Raw genomic sequence first — 21,068 nt, forward strand, 5'->3', positions numbered from 1 at the left:
CCCCATCACTAGTTCCAATTTCAGGATTTTGCAAAAAGCTAAAAAAAAAAAAAAAAGATGTCTGCAGTTAACTAAGCTACTTCTTAACTTACTATTGAGAGAGCCCTCACGCCATTCAACTTTCAAATAAAGACAAAAACTTCTACCTCACAGAACTGTGTAGGCGATTAAATAAGCATGTTTGGCAAAGTACTTTGTTAACTACACAAATGGAAGGGAGATTACCGCATGTATGAAATTTCAAGATTCCATCTACCTCTTCCTTCTTCCTTCCATCTATCCATCCATCATCTATCTACCCACCCACCCATTCATTCGACCATCCATTCATCCAATCAACTATTTTTCCCTTCCCAGGTCTGGGCCTCTCTTGGATAACCCTGGTGGCATAGTGGTTAAGTGCTATGGTGGCTAACCAAAAGGTCAGCCGTTCAAATCCACCAGGGGTTCCTTGGAAACTCTACAGGGCAATTCTACTCTGTCCTCTAGGGTCACTATGAGTCGGAATTGACTCAACGGCAATGTTTTTTTTTTTTTTGTTCTTCTCTCTCTCCTTGTCTTCTTCCTTCTACCTATCCATCCACCCATCTATCCATCTATCCATCCACTCACTTATCCATCTATCCATTCTGTTCCAGGCCCTGCACTGAGGGGCAAAATGCAGAGTAAAAGCTGCCAAAGCCTTTGCTTCAGGGAGTTTTTGGTCAAGTGGGGTCACTGAAATTAAACAAAAATTTCACCTAGACAACCCCAACCTGTGTTAATTAGGTGCTATGGATAAAATGGACAGAAAACTCTGGGAGACAAAAAGTGGGGGAGTGACCTGGTCTGGGCTTGGGAAGGCTCCCCTGAGGATGCTGTGTTGGGTTGAAATCTGAAGGGTGTCCTGGAGGAGAGGAACAGCGGCGTGCAGAGTCCTGAGGAGAGAACCACTTTCCCTGGCTGTGGGGCCTGCCCTGCTGACCTGCACTGATGGTATAGTTTCCCTGTGGCTGGATGTTTGGGTCTCTTTCCCCTAGTCTCTTCTTCTTATAAATAGCAGTGTTTTGACCACTTTTGTGGCAATTACTTTTTTTCCATTTGAATTGTCTTAGAGATATCCTTCAGAAAGGAAATATCAAATTCAAAACAGTTCACTGGGAGAAGGTAGTTTTACAGCTTTTGTTGCATGATGCCAACTACTTTCCACACATATGGAACCAATTCCCTGTGCCAGCTGCAAAGCACTGCCGTGCCCATTTCTGTATGACGCAGCCATGGGCCTTACTCAGTATTCATATTGTTTGTGCTAGTTTAACAGGTGTGTGGCAGTGCTTTCAAGTTGTTTTAATTTGAATCCCTTTAATTGCTAACAAGGTTGTATATGCTTCTGTGCCATGATTTATGTGTTTCTGTGTATATAAATTAACCGCTTATTTTGCTTGACTTCTTACCCAACAGAATCTGTGAGCAGCCTGACATAGGGACCAGGGGTCTGGCTCAGTCACTGCCCAGTCCCTGGTGTCTAGCAGATACCCTATAAACATTGAATTAAGTTCAATTACTGACTGACATGTAATTGTATCAATTATCTGTTTTGGATTTAAGTTTTTGTCAGGCTTTTTTTCCCAATATTTTATATAGCTTTCCTTTTTATACTATTTCTTTTTTTAAATTTGCTTTTGTATTTCTTTTTAAACTTATGTTTTACTACATATAATTTTGTTTAATATTTAAATACATTAGTTTTATATCTGATTATATATCTTTATACATCTGAAATATAATCATTTCCCTTTTATAGTAGGAAACCCTGGTGGTGTAGTGGCTAAATGATACAGCTGCTAACCAAAGGTCGGCAGTTCGAACCCACCAGGTGTTCCTTGGAAACTTTCTGGGGCAGTTCTGCTCTGTCCTGTAAAGTTGCTCTGAGTTGGAATTGACTTGATGGCAATGGGTTTGGTTTTGGTTTTGGTTTTGGTTTTTTAAGTGGGGTGTATGTGTGTATATATATATATATTCTGATGAATTTTTCAATGCCTCTGTCTTCTACGTGTCTGGGATTTACTCGCACCATTATGAATCTGATTCTCTATGCTGATATCCGATAGTTCAGCAACATTTGATAATGTTTCTTACTCTTTTTCTTATTGTTTTCTAGTTTGTCATGTAAGTTCCAGTAATAGTTTTAATATTTTGCATCTCAGATTAATAATTTTCTCCATTTTTAACTAAACACAAAAGGTTTATATAATGGTTGCTTTGTATTGTGTTTTAAAATCCAGTAGGAAAAGTGAACACCAACGTGAAATATCATGCGGTGTTCTTGTTCACTTTTTCTACCATGTGAATTTTCACAATCATTTTTTGATTGTGAAACCTGGGTAATCCAACCCTGGTTTGACCACCGTTATGGACTGAATTGTGTCCCCCACCCCCACAAATATGTGTTGGAATCCTAACCCCTATACCTGTGGATGTAATCCCGTCTGGGAACAGGGTTTTCTTTGTTATGTTAATGTGGCCATATCAGTGTGGGGAGCGTCCTAAACCTCATCACTTTTGAAATATAAAAAGGGCATATCAGGCACAGAGGCAGGCAAGCACAAAAGGGGGAAGGTAGATACCACTTCCAGGTCGCCAGGAACCGAAGAGCGCTGGAAGAGACATGGCCCGTCCCTCAGAGCTGACAGACGGAGAGCGCTCCCCTAGAGCTGGAGTCCTGAATTGGGACTTCTAGTCTCCTGAACTATTAGAAAATAAATTTCCATTCTTTAAAGCCACCCACCTGTGGTATCTCTGTCACAGCAGCACTAAGAAACTAAAACAGCCACAGACACTGTATAAACGGTGGGTCATCAGCAACTTTTAGGCCACGTAAGCAAAGCTAATCCAAAAAGTAATAACACTATTCTCCTCTCTCCTTAGGTTAGCTTCCAGATTTGGAATCATTAGGGGATTTTAACAGGATATTAGTAATTTCACCATTGGGTCATTTCAAAAGCAGTTTAAGCTCTGGTCTACTTTCTACATTCCAAACAGCTTCAACGATCCCCTGGGCCTGGCCTCTAACTCTGAACGGGGACAATAGCACAGTGATTCCAGGACCTGATTCGGCATTTCCTTCCTGGCATTTCTAAGGTTTTCTACTCCTTTCTGGTGTGATAACATCAAAACATTATTTCTCATGGCAACAAACTGAAACACTGACAGGACACTGACCATGAACTCAAGTCTTCTCATTAAATGTTAAGGCAAGATTTGGGCGGTTTCCAAGAGCTGGGAGGAACACAGGCTGGTCAGGAAAACATCTCTAGCCAGGTCTTACTTTGTTACACTTTTGTTTTCTGGACTATGCAGTGTGGCCTCATGAACTGCCCTTATCCAAACACCAACAAAACCCAAGAAGTCAGCCCTGACAAAGGGCCCTGGGAGAGAAATGCGGCCTTCTCAGCAGTGCCCCTTTTGCCAGCATGAGGTGATTCTGGCAGCCTGAGGAGTTAGGTGGCTCCTTAGACACACAGATGGCAGGAGGGCTGCTATATGTGGACCAGCTGTGACTTCCAGGAAGGTAACAATTGCATTCAAAAAACACAGAATAAGTCTCTAGATGACCTATGAGCCATGGACACAGAGCCGACTAACAGGGAGGTAGGGCACAAACATATAAAAAAATAGATGGCACCATGGGATAATCACCCTAAAACATCACTGTGCAGCCGTGACTAAGTGCTGAACCAGCAGGAGAAGCCACCCACGCCACACATGCCATAGTGGGATTACAAATTCAGTAAGGTTACTGCCAAACTTCAAAGCCAGGGGAGTTTTCAGGCTATAAGTACATGTCAGCAAAGACCTTTTAAATTCCTACTGATGTCTAGTGTTCTGAACCAAAGATGTCACTCTGATCCCACTGGACTGCTGGAAAATAGGAGCACTCACCTCTGGTTCGTGAGTCATCCTTCTGGCTAGGGGCCCCTCTGGGCCGCACCCTCTCTTCTGCAGGCAGCACAGAAGGAATGCCTAGTGCTTCGAGATTCAGATTCGAGATCACAGGGCGGCCAGACACACCCACTCCAAGGTACTTGCCCTTGGAATTCACTGCTCTGGGGGAGCCCAAGGAGTCCCTATGACTCAGGTGTGCTGTGCTTTCATTTTTTCTTCTGATTCTACCAGGAAGAGCTGTGGAGCAAGCATTATGATCTTTGCTTTACCTTCTCACTTGCAAGTGCAATAACCACTCCCACGCTATCTTGACAAGCATTAAGAGGAGCTACCACACAGAAAAGGTCATAGGCATGGAAGCCAACCATTTCCGGTTTAAAGTTTTCACTTTAAGCGGAGAAAATCTGAGTCACTGGTTCTCAGTGTTGGGTGCACGCTGCAATCACTCAGGGAATTTTAACAACCAGATTTTGATAAAGCCAGTGCAAATATGCAGCAGAGGACTTGAATAATGCAATCAACAAGGTAAAATTAGAAAAAAGACGGAAAATAAATATTCAATTCAAGAAATCAAAAAAAAAAAAAAAAAAACTACGGCAATATTAGACACATGCCACATGTCTGGCATTGCTACTAGCATGCTACAAATATTACCGCATGTAATCGCTAATCATCCGTCCCTCTGACACAGGAGCTTTCTTGCCCTTTCTATTTTACAGATGAGGAAACCCAAACACAGAGAAGTGCAAGTAACCAGATGAAGGTCCCAGAGCTGTGAAGTCTGGAGCCCAGATTAGACCAATGAAGTCTTATGCCAGAGCCTCGCTTTAATCATGACATAACAAACTCATCAAAAAAAGAAAATATGAAGAGGGGTTTAATAAAGGTAAAAGCTAAAAATGAATGAAACAATAAAAACAAATCACAGAAAAAGTAAAATCTAGCAAGTTCCTTAGAAAGACCACAAAAATATATAAATCTCTAGCTAGGTCTGGTTTTTTTTTAGGCTGATCAAGTTCAAAAGACAAAAAGTAAAACCATTCAATATCATCAATGGAAAGGGAAACATAACTACAGATACAGAAGCAAATAAAAAAATTACAAGAAAAATATAAATGCAACACCATGACAGCAATTGAAAAATCTACTTCCTACCAAAATATAATCAAAGAATTTCACAAGAGGGAAAGCAGACAACCTGAATTGACCAATGACTTCAAAAGAAGTCAGAAAACACAGACTTACTGTTAAGAGACCTACCACTTCAGACTGCTTTATCTAATTAACCTTTAAAAATAAATGATTCCTATGAAACTTCTCCAGACCATAATCATATGAAAAGTTCCCCATGTCATTTTGTAAAGCTAGCAAACTCTTATTTCAAAACCTCATAGAAACAATAAAAACAGAATACTATAGAACAAGTCACTTGTAAGAATAGATATAAAAATTGTAAATAAAATATCAGCAGTGAAAAAGTCAATTGGTGTTTATTCCAGAAATTCAAGGTTGGGTCAACATCTATCATCATCATTCATTACATCAACAAGTTAGAGTAGAAACACTATGTGATTATATTAATAGCTGGCAAGAAAGCATTTAACAAAATTCTGCAACCATTCCTAATAAAAACTCTGAGCAAAAAGGAATACATGAAAACTACCTAAATATGCAATAGTCTAGTTATCAAAAACCTACAGCAAATGACCATAAATTGCTGATACCAAGACCTTTAAAATCAGGAACAAGAGCTACACCTACTATCATCACAATGACTCAACTTTTGAAATGTCTAGTGATACACAATAAGATAGACATGAAACAAGTTATATAAAGACTGGAAAAGAAGGAACAAACCTGTTCTGAATTTGCAGATGATTTGATCATATACCTAAAAGTCCCAAGGAATGTTACAAAAAAACTATTAGAATTAATAGGAAAAGCTGTTAAAGGGACTGGACAAAGCATAAATAAACAAAAAGAGCTTTTCTCTGTGCCAGTAACATCAGGTTGGAAATGGAAATGGGGGGGGGAAATTATACATATTGAAATAGTTGTGAAAACAATAAAAATGCCACAAATAAAGAAGATAGGTCCAGGACCTTTACTAGAAAACTATAAAATCTCATTAAAGAACATAAAACAAAAGCTACACAAGTAGAATCATTGTGGAAAATGGATAAAAAAGAAGAGCAAATGTATAATAACAGTCAAGACATCTTTGAAAAAGACAATGAGTAGAAAATTCATGTTAACAGATTCTAAGACTTAAATAAAATGCATGTAATCAAAACAGTATGTCATTTGCCCAAAAACAGACCAATAGGTCAGTGAACCAGTACACAGAACCCAAAAATTATATGGCGATATAGTGGGAAAAATGACAATGGCGTATTTTGATTCAGAGGAAAAGGAAGCTTTATTTTAACAACTGTGCTAGAACAATTGGCCATCCATCCAGAAGAGATGAAAGCTAGACCCCCTCTCTCATACCACGTTGTAAGAATTGTGCAGGGGCAGCGTATAACCTCCTCTAACTTCACAAAGGGGAAGGAGGCCCAAGATCAACAACCCAAGGCTGACTCCTGTGAGGCAGAGGTCAGACATGCCTCCTCCCTCTGCCATCTCTGCCAATTCTGACACCAGGGCATTTTCTGCTTCTCTGCTGGGTTTGCTAATTCACTGCAATGGCCACGCAGAACTCAGAGACAATACTTATATTACGGGGTTTATTAGGGAAAAAACAGGTTACAATTCAGGTTCAGGATCGCTGAGGATAGAGTTCTTCCATCAGGACAGCCTCTTTTCAGCTATGCCCACAGGCACGCCTCTTGAATTAACCTTTGCTCTGCTCGAGCAAGTGTTACAAAACTCTTTTAGCTCTGCCAATAAGTGCCCAGAGGTACCCGACTCCGCCAGTAAGCTTTGGCCCAAAGACACTCAGCTCTAGCTCCACGGGTCCACAAACCTAGCTCCACGGGTCCACAAACCTAGCTCCACGGGTCCACAAACCTAGCTCCACGGGTCCACAAACCTAGCTCCACGGGTCCACAAACCTAGCTCCACGCGTCCATAAACCTAGCTCCACGGGTCCACAAACCTAGCTCCACGGGTCCACAAACCTAGCTCCACGGGTCCACAAACCTAGCTCCACGGGTCCACAAACCTAGCTCCACCAAGTGCCCAGAGGCACGTTATTCTGCCAGCAAGCCCCCTGCATGAAGGCACTCAGCTGTCTTGCTTTGTAGGCTGGGAAGCCCATTGCACCATCTCCTGCCAGTCTCTCCTGCCGCTGCTTCTTGCTGTCTTCAGTGTTAACACTTTCTCTCTCTCTCTCTGTGTCTCTCTCTGTCTCTCTGTCCCTCTCTCTGTCTCTCTCTCTCTGACTCCTGGTTCCAGAAGCTTCTCAGTGCAGAGATCCCGGACCCAAAGGATGAGCACCACTCTTGGCCCTTCTTCCTTGATGATGGTGAGATCCTCTTCTGCAGGATGGCAAAACTGACCAATCCCCTGGGTGGGCCACAATTACCTTATCTGCACAGTCCCACCCAGTCACCTGAGTGGGAATTACATGACCAGGGTGAGAAAGGCCACACAAAAGCAAACCACCCCACCACATACATACAAAAATAAATTCCAAAAAATTTAAAGCTTAAAATGCAAGAAACAAAAAAATAAAAATATTACAGTAAACTCTAGGAGAATATATAAAATTGGGGGTGGAAATTACCTTCTTATGTGTTATAGGCTGAACTGTGTCCCTCCAAAATGTATCAACTTGGCTAGGCCATGATTCGCAGTTATCATGTGATTGTCCACAATTTTGTCATCTGATGTGATTTTCCTATGTGTTGTAAATCCTAACCTTTATGATGTTCGGAATCAACTTGATGGCAACAGGTCTGAGGATGTTAACGAGGCAGGATTAGAGACAGTTACGTTAACGAGGCAGGACTCAATCTACAGGTTTAGGTTGTATCTTGAGTCAATCTCTTTTGAGTATAAAAGAGAGACTAGAGCAGAGAGGTAGGGGCCTCATGCCACCAAAAATGAACAAGAAGGAGGGGGGCGTGTCCTTTGGACCTGGGGTCCTGTGCTAAGAAGCTCCTAGACCAGGGAAGATAGATGACATGGACCTCCCCACAGAGCCAAAAGAGAGAATGCCTTCCCCTAGAGTTGGCACCCTGAATTCGGACTTCTAGCTTCCTAGATTGCGAGAGCAGAAACCTCTGTTCGTTAAAGCCATCTACTTATGGTGTTTCTGTTATAGCAGCACTACATAACTAAGACATTATGAAACCCAAACGTATATAATGAACACTGTTTTTGTTATTATAGTGAAAAACTAAAAACTAAACCTTGTATATGTTTAAAATGTTTTTATAGCTTTTGCATGGGGAAAGATGTGGAAAGACCCTTAAAAACCAAAAAAACCAAACACACTGCCGTCGAGTCGATTCTGACTCATAGCAACCCTATAGGACAGAGTAGAACTGCCCCATAGAATTTCTAAGGAGCGCCTGGCAGATTCAAACTGCCGATCTCTTGGTTAGCAGCCCTAGCACTTAACCACTATGCCACCAGGGTTTCCGGAAAGAGCCTTACTGGGTTGTTATTTACTTCAAGGGGGTAGATCGGTAATTTTTATTTGGTCTCTTGTTTTACTTGTTGTAACGGGCACATAGGACTTTTGTAATTTTTAAATGTAATAAAGAAAACTTAAGAACATTTTGAAAAGAGATTGTTAAAAATGATGACATATTTAACCACTCTTGAGAAAAACAACAATCGCAGCAAACTTTGATAAAGTAGATGAAGCTCAGATTTCAGAGCCTCAGCCCAGAGGCAGGACCTACTTACCGCTTTTCCCGGACAACCACTGGGCAGGGCACTGGTTTCCATGAAATACTTCCTAAGGAGATGTTTGCTGGTGTCAGGGCTGTCCAGTAAGATGTAAGAGCAGAAAAAAGCCCCATGACGAAGCAGGAATATTGCAACGTCTTCATTCCCTAGAGGAACAAAACATGGAAAGGTGAGAACACTGAGGCGCAGAGCATGTCACCAACTGTCCAAAATGCAGAATGTGATACGTGAAACAGACACTAAAAACATTTTTGTTAAATGTCTCTATTACTTTCCTTGAGGTATCAAGTTCCTATTAGTGAGATAACTTCGTAAGACTTTGCCCTTTGGAATGTGTGACGGTTAATTTTATGTGTCACCCTGGCTAAAAACCAAACCAAACCAAACCCATTGGTGTCCAGTCGGTTCCGACTCACAGCAACCCTATAGAACAGAGTAGGACTGCTTCATAGGGTTTCCAAGGAACGGCTGGAGGATTCAAACTTTCTGGTTAGTAGCCGATCTCTTAACCACCGTACCACCAGGGTGACAGTACCCAGTTATTTAATCAGATACTAGTCTCAATGTTGCTGTGAAGGTATTTTATAAATGTGATTAAAATTTACCATCAGTGACTCTAAGTAAAGGAGATTATCCTTGATAATGTGGGTGGGCCTCATCTGACCAGCTGAAGGCCTTAAGAGCAAAACTAAGGTTTCTGGAAGAAGAAGGGCTTCTACAAGACTGTGGCACAGAAATCCCGCCCAAGTTTCCAGCCTGCTACCTCCTTGGAAGAATTCAGATCCAAGGCTGCAATGTCAACTCTCTTCTGAGTTGCCAGCCTGCCTGTCCTGCGGATTTCAGACTTGCCAGCCCCCACAACTGTATGAACCAATTTCTTAAAATAAATCACTCTCTCTCCCTCCCTCCCTCCCTCTCTCTACAAATCAGTTGCAGTCAAGTCAACTTGGACTCATGGTGACCTCGTGCGTGTCAGAGTAAAACTGTGCTCCGTGGGTTGTCAATGGCTGATTTTTCTTTGGGAAATAGATTGTCAGGGCTTTCTTCTGAGGCACTTCTGGGTGGACACGAACTTCTAACCTTTTGGTTAGCAGTTGAGTGCACTGACCATTCGTGCCACACAGGGACTCTCTACGCACACACACACACACACACACACATTCTTACATCTTTGTCATCACAAAAGGTAACAGACAAAAGAAAAATAATGGATTGGGAGAAATACTGGCAGCATGTATGATAAACAAAAGGCCTTATATCCCTAATATACAAAGAGGCTATCTGCATATTAATTCTGTTTTTCTATTTCCCTGGAGAGCCCTGGCTCATACATACTAACAAATAAACAAATCCAATGCTGCTGAGTCAGTTCTGACTCACGGAGACCCCCTGTGTTATGGAACTGCTCCATAGTTTTCTTGGCTGTAATTTTTATGAAAGCAGATTGCCAGGCTTTTCTTCTGTACCATTGCGGGGTGGGTTCGAACTGCCAACCTTTAGGTTGGTAGTTGAGTGCAAACTGTTTGTACCACCCAGGAAGCCTGGCTGATACCCACCAAGAAAACCAAACCTGTTGCCGTTGAGTCAATTTTGACTCATAGAGACCCTAGAGGACACAGTAGAACTGCCCCATAGGATTTCTAAGAAGCACCTGGTGGATTCAAACTACTGACCTTTTGGTTAGCAGCTGTAGCTCTTAACCACTATGCCACCAGGGTTTCCTGGCTGATACAGCGGTCTTATAAAATGGTCCCACTTGCCATAGTTGGTCCCTGTCCCTAAAATCCACCTTCAGGAGTGAGTAGGTGGGGAGGATATTTAGAAAAGGAAACAAAGAGTAAGGGCTGCAAAAGTCTCCATGCAGAGACAATTTGAGAGCCGGAGATGGCTGTGAAGACCTGGTCCCATGTCGCCAGCCTGGGACGGTTTCAACACTAGCTGTGGAAACAACACAAACACCTGAGTCGGCATGACTCAGGCGGGACCCACCTGACTTGATGGCCGCGTAGAGGGGCAGGCGCGTGATGGCAGGGAACTCGTTCTTCCTGACTGCGTAGCTCTCTGGGTCGGCCCCGTGCGTCAAGACGAGGAGCTTGACGACCCCCAGGTGGCCCTGCTGGCAAGCCAAGGCCAGCATCCAGTTCAGCAGCCGCCGGGGGCTGCAGGGACCTGGTGGGAGATGGCGGAACAAAGGGAAAGGGTACTGGGTACGTACACTGACTTTCCCTCTGGCTGTCCTGTATCTAGCCAAAATCACCCCTGTTGACTCGTTAGTGTTTTCTGGAATAACCAGTAAGCCAGTTGCCACAGTCAGTTCTGACTCATGTGTGTCAGAGTAGGACTGTGCCCCATAGGGTTTTCATGGCTGATTTTTTTCAGAAGGAGATAGCCAGGCATTTCTTCTCAGGTCCCTCTGGGTGGAATCTATCCTCCAACCTTTCAGTTAGCTGCTGAGTACCTTAACTGTTTGTACCACCCGGACCCTCCATTTTCTGGAATATCCCTATGAACCACGTGTAGCATTTTCCAACATCGTATAAACCCACCTGCTTGTGAAATAATGTCATGTGAAGAAAGGCAAGATTCAAAACAACATATACAGTGCAATCTGTATAAAAAAGTACACGTGTGGAAAGAAGGCTAGATAGCAGTACCCCAGCTTTGAAGCGTTATCTTTGGATAGTGGGATTTTAAACATCCCCCTACCTCCCACCCCCAGTGCTGACCTCACCTTTAAAATGGTGTTACACGCAGGGCTTTGGGGACAGACAAAACCAAAACCAAAGCTGTTGCCATTGAGTTGATTCTGACTCATAGCAACCCTACAGGACAGAGTAGAACTGCCCCAAAGGGTTTCCAAGGAATACCTGGTGGATCTGAAATGCCAACCTTTTGACTCGCGCCCTAGCACTTAACCACTGTGCCACCAGGGTTTCCTGGGGACAGAGACCTTAGGGTTAAAATATCTTACCCACTGCCGTAGAGTTGATTCCGACTCATAGCAATGCTATAGGACAGAGTAGAACTGCCCCATAGAGTTTCCAAGTAGTACCTGGTGGATCTGAAATGCCAACCTTTTGATTAGCGCCCTAGCACTTAACCACTATGCCACCAGGGTTTCCTGGGGACAGAGACCTTAGGGTTAAAATATCTCACCCACTGCCGTCGAGTCGATTCCGACTCATAGTGATGCAATAGGACAGAGTAGAACTGCCCCATAGAGTTTCCAAGGAGCGCCTGGCAGATTCAAACTGCAGACCTCTTGGTTAGCAGCCATAGTACTTAACCACTATGCCACCAGGGTTTCCACAAACCCGCTGCCAGCAAGTCAATTCTGACTCACAGCGACCCTACAGGACAGAGTAGAACTGCCTCACAGGGATTCCAAGGAGCGTCTGGTGGATTTGAACCGCCAACTTTTTTGGTTAGCAGCCATAGCTCTTAGCCACTATACCACCAGGGCTCTAAAATATCTTAGCTGTGTAATTTTGGACAAATTTCTTAAGCTGTCTACACCCCAGTTTATCATTGGTAAGATGGCACTCACAGCACCCATCCTCCCAAGTTCAATGCCAGGGTTACATGACATAATGTACGCCAAGCACCTGGCTCAGTAAGTGATACCTCATTATGTTACCTGGAGTACTGACGCTTGGTGCATTTTCAAATTATCTGTAATAACATATATTACTCTCATTACCAGAAAAAAGAGCTTTGATGAAAGAAACAGATCTAAACTCTCCTGCCTAAAACTCTGAGACTGACTCCCTGGAGGAGTTGCCTGCTTCATTCCAGGACCATCTAACACTTAGCACACCGTGTGAATAGGGCTGCCTGCGCTGAGTGTTACAGTATATTCAAGTTCAAAATAGCACAGTGTCTTTTGGATCTCGTTGCCATGGTAAAATGACCTCATCCTCTGCACTGACACTTCCCACCTGCATCATAACGCTGCCTCACTTCCAGAGGCAGACTGTCCTTGGGAGCCAAAGTGTTCCCAGGTGTGGCCAGAGCCGTCCTCCCCTCCATGGCAGGAAATTGACCCACAAGTGGGGTGAGATCAGGACACCAGGAATTACCATCCATTGTAGGACACACGTGGCATAGTGCCTGGTCCAGAGCTGCTGCGAAGTTATGGTGCTTCTTTTCCCTCAGCTGTTAACCAGAATTAATGATTCAGAGAAAGTGGTAAATTAACAAAAATTAAAAACCAAAACCAAACTCATTGCCCTTGAGTCCATTCCGACTCATGGCGACCCCATGTGCTACAGAATAGAACTGCACGTACAGATTTCTTTGCTGTAAGCTTTACAGAAGCAGCTCGCCTGGCCTTTCTTCTGTGATGCCAACCTTTGGTGGCACTGTGATTAAGTGTTCTGTTGCTACCAAAAGGCTGGCAGTTCAAATCCAGCAGCCGCTCCTTGGGAACTGTATAGGGCAGTTCTACTCTGTCCTATAGGGTTGCTATGAGTTGGAATTGACTGGATGGCAATGGGTTAGAATTTTTTTTTTTTTTGCCAACCTTTAGGTTAGTAGTTGAGCGAAAACTATTTGTGCTACCCAGGGACCTAACGGAAATTAAGTGGTCCATAACTCATATACTTCAAGGATATCCAGGTAAGGCATATACAGGTATCATTTAGCTGACATCTACGACGATGAAACAAACCTCAAAGAGGTTTGGAAACTTTCTGAAGGTCCCACAATTGGTAAGTGGAAAAGACAAGACTTAAACTCTGCTGTGTCTGAAACCAGACTGGGCTCTCTTACCCATACCACACCCTGCACGTGAAGCCTAAACCCAATGCCACTCAGACAGAGCCCCGTTTAGGACTCCTACCTCACCCTCCTCTCCTTCCTCTTTATCCTCCTGTTCCTCCTCATCTTCATCCTCTCCATTCCTGTGTTTAGCTACCAAAAATATGAAACAAAACCAAACCTAACCAGTTGCTGTGGAATTGTTTCTGACTCATGCGACCCCACATGTGTCACAGTAAACTGTGCTCCACAGGGTTTTCAGTGGCTGATTTTTGGGGAGGAGATTGCCAGGGTTTTATTCCAAGGTGCCTCAATGTGGATTCAAACCACCAACGTTTTGGTTAGCTGCTCAGTTCTTAAGCTTTTAAGCCATCCAGGGACTCCTGCTTAGCTACCAAACCCCAAACCAAACACACTGCCATTGAGCCGATTCTGACTCATAGCAACTCATAGCAGAGTAGAACAGCCCCATAGGGTTTCCAAGGAGCAGTTGGTGGATTTGAACGGCTAACCTTTTGGTTTGCAGCCAGGCTCTTAACTACTGTTCCACCAGGGCTCCTGCTTAGCTACAGAGGCTAGGAATTACATAGTGATGTACTTCAAAGCTACACCACTACATAGGCACCTCCCTTCAAGGCCCACCTCTCATACTTCCTCTTCTCAGGACACGCCCTCATTCTCTAGTTGCCTCTTATTGGTCCTCTAGTCTTACCTTACTTCTGACAGTGGCTGCCTTCCCCTCCAGCTTAGAAATTCCCAGAAGGCAACAATGCTTGCCTATGTTTGTACTTCCTGCAGGGCAGGGTGCACCACAGTGTTCTGGACTCCTTAAATCCTTAGCAACTTTACCCGGAATTGTGCTGAAGATGGGATCCCACTGGGAGCAGCTGGAAACCATGCTGGACCCAGCCAAGCTCCGGCTCTGCAAGAGCAGGCAACCGAAGCTCTTCCCTTGCTTGTCTGCCAACAAGCTCCTACTCACTCTGCAAAGCCCAGCTTAGATGTCACCTCCCTCTAAAGACCTTGTCTTCCTGCACCCAGACGAGACCATTCCCTGATGTTTGCTCCCAGAGCACTGTGTAAATGCGTCAGCTCTAGCATGATTACCTTACACAGAGTTACTCGTTTCTACCTCTGTTTCCCGTTTGACCACGAGCTACAAAAGGGCTGGGCCACCTTTTAAAAAAGTCTCTGTGTCTCCCAAGTTCTTCAGCGTGTCCGGTACTTGGAAAATGCTCAGGAAATGTTAGCTGCACAATTAGGTGAGTCAGCTGTAGTAGACTCTTTGGAGCTAGAACAGATGCTACTGTTGGGGATCCAAGAAAAGGGGGACTCAAACTTTGGTGCCACAATGGTTTCCAGGCTCCTGCCTGCCCTCCCACATCTTGCCTGACCCAATCTGCATCTTACAGGGCTCTTGATCCGCCCTAGTTTCTGTCCATGGCCTCCTTCTCCCTCCAGACACATGAGGAGGGCACCCAGTTCAAACAAAGTCTGAGCCGAGATCTATCTCAAAGCACACAGCTGGATGTCCCAAACAGGGTGGCTGCATAATTGGTGAGGTCCAATGCAAAATTAAAATATGGGACCCCCTGTTAAAACATTATTAAAAATTTCAAGATGGTGACTACAGTGTATTAAGCCAAGCATATGGCCCATGTGACTGCATGGGTTGCACATTCATGACGCCAGTCCTGCACTCAAGCAAAATCCCAACTCCCAGAGACCACAGCTAGGGCAATGCCTCAACCTCTAGCTGCAGCGATGTGTGCTGGACTTGCATAGCATCACTGACCTAGTCCACCATGGGAAATTAAAGGAGAGAAAAAAATTGTTATTTAAACGTAAAAATTTTAAAACTAAAAAATTGAAAAGATGAAGCAGATAAAAAATTAGTTGTACTAAAAACACAGCATATGCTCTCTCTGTGTGCATCTGGAAGTGAAGGGTCAAAAGGGCAGAGCCACCTGATGAAAAGAACCTGTGTCCCCGAGTCACTCTTGGAGAAAGGCCACCCAGGGGAGCTGATGACCCATTTCAGACAGGCATGTGAGCGAGAAGTAAATCTTATGGTATTTTTATTTGAAAAAGCAGCACGGATCCACGTTCTTTGTCAAATGTGGTCTAAGAGAATTGGCCTTGTGAGCTCATGGGAGTGAGATGTGGAACATGGCCAGGAGCTCACTTTATTTGGACTGTCAACTGGATGTCCCAAATTTCTTGATCTGTGATTGAAAAGCTTGAAGAAACAAGCATTTGGGGGGTAAGTTCCCCAAAGCCTGCCTGAACCTAAGAAGAGAGTCCCCTGAGAGCTGGTAAAGCGGTCACACTTGTGGCTCACCTGATAGGGACTCGAGAAGCTCCTGCACAACTGCGGTGTGCCCAAAGCGTGCGGCTACCACGGCGGGGTTGTCGTCGGTGGGCTCTGTGGGCAGCTCTACCTGCCTCTGGGCGAGCAGATACCGCACCGTCTCCAGGTCCCCGTAGGCTGCAGAGATGCTCAGAAGCTGACCCTGGTTGAAAAAGAGCAGGGCTTGGGTTAGGCAAGTTCTGTTTGGAACTGCCAAGAGAATGGACTTTAAAACCTTTTCGTTACCATTGGGTTAACGGTATACCAGCCACTTTCTATGCCTCTGGACCTCAGAGGTCAGGCATTATTCCAGCTTTTGTTTAATGCATCTGGTGTTAAGGTGAGTCCCTTCTGAAATGTGTGAAGCTCAGCAGACCAGATCTGGAGCCTCATTATTGTGTAGGTTGAGTATTCTATGAGATGACGCTTCCTGGATGTGTCAGTTTTTACATGTTTGCCTTTTTTTCCCTTCATTTCTGTGAGTTAAAGCTTCCAAGTATGATTATGGCTTTCCTGTGTGACAGTTAGGGAGCCCTGATGGGTTTGTTTTGGTTTTTCTGTGTCATGTTTAGAAAACCAGAGGTTCCCCACGTAACCTAATGGAAAGGTGCCCACAATAAATTATCTGTCCAGCTATCATCGGTATATTGTCATACCACAGATGGGTGGCGCCACAGTACCACTCACCTCATTGGCCGCTTATATTACCAGATGATATTTCTCAAAATCCATATTACTAATAAAACATCTAAACACACTCAATTAGTAAGTATGCATTCCAATACTGAAAGCACATGCCATCAAAAAAAAAATAAAGAGAAAAAATGTAGTTACGAAAGGGTTAGAAATCCAATGCCATGGTGATGGACAATGCTAGAGCTGAGCTCTGGACTAGGGGAGCCATGTGCCACGTGGGGCTGTTGAGCGCTTGCAACGTGGCCAGGACCAAGTAAGATATACTGAAGTGTAAGGTGCACACGTGGTTTTGAAGACTTCGTACAAAATAGAAATATCTCCTTAACTTCTTCTATATTGATTATATGTTGAAAGGATGATTTTAAATATATTCATGCTAAATAAAACATTAAAATTCATTTCACTTTTTTTACCTTTTTTTAATGTGGCTGCTGGAAAATTTGGAGTTCCTAGGTGGAACAAACCATTAACACGCTTGGCTACTAACCGAAAGGCTGGATGTTTGAGTTCACCCAGAAGTGCCTTGGTGATGTACACCTGAAAGGCCAGCCATTAAAAACCCTGTGGAGCACAGTTCTACTCCGACACACGTGGAGTCACCGTGAGTCAGAGTCGACTCCACGCAACTGGTATTGGCACTGGGAAATTTAAAATTATGTATGTGGCTCCCATTATATTTCTACTGGACAGTGCTTCTCTCCACCATATGCTTCACAAGGATAGGGACTGTGTAAACTTAATAAACATCTAATAAATGCTGAGTGGGCTTCAGGAAGAGTCAGGCTCTCTGAAGGACCCTCCTACATGTTACTCATAAATGGAATGCGACCAATTGGTCCAGCACCATTTGTTGAAAAGGCTATCCTTCCTTAATTGAATTGCTTTTACATCTTTGTCAAAAATCTGTTGGATATATTTGTGTAGGTCAATTTCTGGGTTCTCTATTCTGTTCCATTCCCCTATGTGTTTATCCTCCACCAATAACACACAGTCTTGATTGCCATAGCTACATACTGTTTTGAGATATTAGAACTATTTAAAGAATTATTCTTTTCACTTTATTCTTTTTCAAATTAACTATTCTGGTTCCTTTGACTTGCCATGTAAATTTTAGAATAATCTTGTCTCTATCTACAAAGTATCTTGTTGGAATTTTGATAGAAATTGCATTAAAAATGTCTACCAATTTCAGGATAATTAGCATCTTTACTGTGTTGAATAGTCCAGTCCATAAACATGGACTATGTCTCCACTTATTTATACTTTGATCTCTTTCCTCAGCATTATGTAGTTTTCAGCATACTGGTCCTGTACATGTTTTGTTAGATTTGTACCAAAATATTTCACTTTTTTTGAGTGACTTCAAATGGTATATATTATTTATTTAGATTACCATGAATTCTTTGCTAGTACTTGGAAAAACGATTGATTTTTATATGTTGGTCTTGTATCCTGCAAATCTTGCTGAACTCGTTTACGAATTCATTCTAGGAGTCTTTTTTTTTTTTGGATTCTTTGGGGTTTTCTATGTAGACTATCATGTCACCTGCAAATAGGGACTGGTTTACTTCTCTGTTTCAGGTTTCTATGTCTTTTAATTCTTTTTCTTGCCTTCCTGCTGGCCAGAACTTCCAGTACTATGTTGAACAGAAATGGCTGGAGTGGACATTCTTGCCTTGTTCTTCATGTTAGGGGAAAAGCAGTCTTTCACCATTAAATACGATGCTAGCTCTAGGTTTTTTTTGTCATGTCCCTTACCAAGTTGAGGAACTTCTTCTCTATTCCTAATTTTCTGAATTTTTTTTTTTTAATCATGAATAGGTGTTGGATTTTTTCAAATGCTTTTTCTGCATCAATTGATATGGTCATGTGATTTTTCTTATTTAGTGTATTAACATGGTGGTTTAGAATTTTTTTTACTGAATAAGCCTTGTACCCCTGGAGTAACCCCACTGACCCATGATGTAGCATTCTTTTTATATGTTGTTGGAGTTATTTGTTAATAATTCACTCAGAATGTTTGCATGTGTTCTCATGACAGATACTGGTCTGCAGTGTTTGTTTTTTTGTACTGTTTTAGCTGGTTCTGGTATCAGGGTAATACTGGCTTCACAGAAATGTTAAAAAATTTTCCTTCTTCTATTTGTTGGAAGAGACTGTGTCAAATTAATTTTCCTTAAACGTTTGGTAGAATTCCCCAGTAAAACCATTCAGGCCTGGAGATTTCTTTTTTGGGAGGTTTTAATTTACTAATTGAATTTCCTTAGTAGTTGTAAAGCTGTTCAAATTATGTTTTTCATATTGGGTGAGTTGCGGTATTTTGTACTTTTCAAGAATTGATCCATTTCATCTAATCCATCAAATTTGTATGTGTAGAGTTGTTCATAGTATTCCCTTATTCCTTTGATGTTTTCAGGATCTGTAGTCAGATACCCTATTTCATCCCTGACATTCGTGATTTTTATCTTCTCTCTATTTGTCATTTTTACTCTTGTTGCTGTTAGGTGCTGCCATGTAGGTTCCGACTTATAGCAACCCTATGTACAACAGAATCAAACATTGCTTGGTCTTGCTCCATCCTCACAATCATTGTTATGCTTGAGCCCACTGTTGCAGCCACTGTGTCAATCCATCTCGTTAAGGGTCTTCCTCTTTTTTGCTGACCGTCTACCAAGCATGATGTCCTTCTCCAGGAACTGGTCCCTCCAGATAACATGTTCAAAGTATGTGAGATGAAGTCTCACCATCCTTGCTTCTAAGGAGCATTCTGGCTGTACTTCTTCCAAGACAAACTTGTTTGTTCTTTTTAGAGTTCAATATTCCTCACCAACACCACAGTTCTAAGGCATCAATTCTTCAGTCTTCCTTATTCATTGTCCAGCTTTCACCTGCATATGAGGTAGCTGAAAACACCATGGCTTGGGTCAGCTGCACCTTAGTCCAATGCAATGTGTCATTTGATTTCTTGACTGCTGCTTCAATGGGTGTTGATTATGGACCCAAGTAAAATGAAATCCTTTACAACTTCAATATTTTCTCCATTTATCATAATGTTGCTTATTGGACCAGTTGTAAGGATTTTTGTTTTCTTTATGTTGAGGTATAATCCATACTGAAGGCTGTTGTCTTTGATCTTCATCAGTAAGTGCTTCAGGTCCTCTTCACTTTCAGCAAGCAAAGGCTGTGTCATCTGCATATCGCAGGTTGTTAATAAGTCTTCCTCCAATCCTGACGCTACATTCCTCTTCATACAGTCCAGCTTCTCAGATTACTTGCTCAGCATTCAGGTTGAATAGGTATGATGAAAGGATACAACCCTGACGCACACGTTTCTTGACTTTAAACCATGCAGTATCCCCTCGTTCTGTTCAAACAACCCTCTCTTGTTATATGTACAGGTTCCTCGTAAGCACAATTAAGTGTTCTGGAATTCTCATTCTCTGCAATGTTATCTATAATTTGTTACGATCCACACAGTCCAATGCCTTTGCATAGTCTTAAAACACAGGAAAAAATCTTTCTGATATTCTCTATTTTCAGCCAAGATCCATCTGACATCTGCGATGATATTCCTCATTCTATGTTATCTTCTGAATCTGGCTTGAATTTCTGGCAGCTCCCTGTCCATGTACTGCTGCAAATGTTTTTGAATGACCTTCAGCAAAATTTACTTGTGTGTAATATTAATGATATTGCTCAATAATTTCTGCATTCTTCTGGAACACCTTTCTTTGGAACGGGTACAAAAACGGATCTCTTCCAATCAGTTGGCCAGGTAGCTGCCTTCCGAATTTCTTGGCATAGACATGTGAGCACCTCCACTGTTCCATCTGTTTGTTGAAACATCCCAGTTGGCATTCTGTCAACTCCTGGAGCCTTGATTTTCGCCGATGTCTTTGGTATAGCTTGGACTTCTTCCTTCAGTACCATCCATTCTTAATTATATGCTGTCTCCTGAAATGGCTGAACACTGACCAATTGTTTTTGGTACAGTGACTTTGTGTATTCCTTCTATCTTCTTTTGATGCTTCCTGCATCATTTAATATTTTCCCCATAGAATCCTTTAATACTGCAACTTGCTTGAATTTTTTCTTCAGTTCTTTCAGCTTGAGAAATGCCAAGCCTGTTCGTCCTTTTTTTTCTAACTCCAGGTCTTTGCACATTTCATTATAACACTTTGTCCTCTCAAGCCAACTGTTGAAATCTTCTGTTCAGCTTTTTTACTTCATCATTTCTTCCAACTGCTTTAGCTACTCTACATTCAAGAGCAAGTTTCAGAGTCTCTTCTGACATCCATTTTGGTCCTTTCTTTCTTTCCTGTCTTTTAATGATCTTTTGCTTTCTTCATGTATGCTGTCTTTGATGTCATTCCACAACTCATCTGGTCTTTGGCTATTAGTGTTCAATTTGCCAAATGTATTCTTGAGGTGGTCTCCAATTCAGGTGGGATATACTCAGGAATGTACTTTGGCTCTC

At 42.6% G+C, this 21,068-nt stretch overlaps 1 protein-coding gene across 4 annotated transcripts in view; it reads right to left on the minus strand.

Annotated features, from left to right (window-relative positions):
• Positions 1–21,068, minus strand: part of LRRK1 (leucine rich repeat kinase 1) — a 161,037-nt gene that overhangs the window by 83,297 nt on the left and 56,672 nt on the right. For all 4 annotated transcript variants that reach the window (XM_010593871.3, XM_064296241.1, XM_023553070.2 and 1 more), the window contains exons 4-6: positions 15,887–16,058; positions 10,777–10,956; positions 8,785–8,933 (exon numbers count right to left, since the gene is read on the minus strand). In XM_010593871.3, the coding sequence (XP_010592173.1) occupies positions 8,785–8,933; positions 10,777–10,956; positions 15,887–16,058 (501 nt within the window). The remainder of the gene's footprint in view (positions 1–8,784; positions 8,934–10,776; positions 10,957–15,886; positions 16,059–21,068) is intronic.

This window comes from Loxodonta africana, chromosome 13 (assembly GCF_030014295.1).
Source record: "Loxodonta africana isolate mLoxAfr1 chromosome 13, mLoxAfr1.hap2, whole genome shotgun sequence".
Lineage (NCBI taxonomy): Eukaryota > Metazoa > Chordata > Mammalia > Proboscidea > Elephantidae > Loxodonta > Loxodonta africana.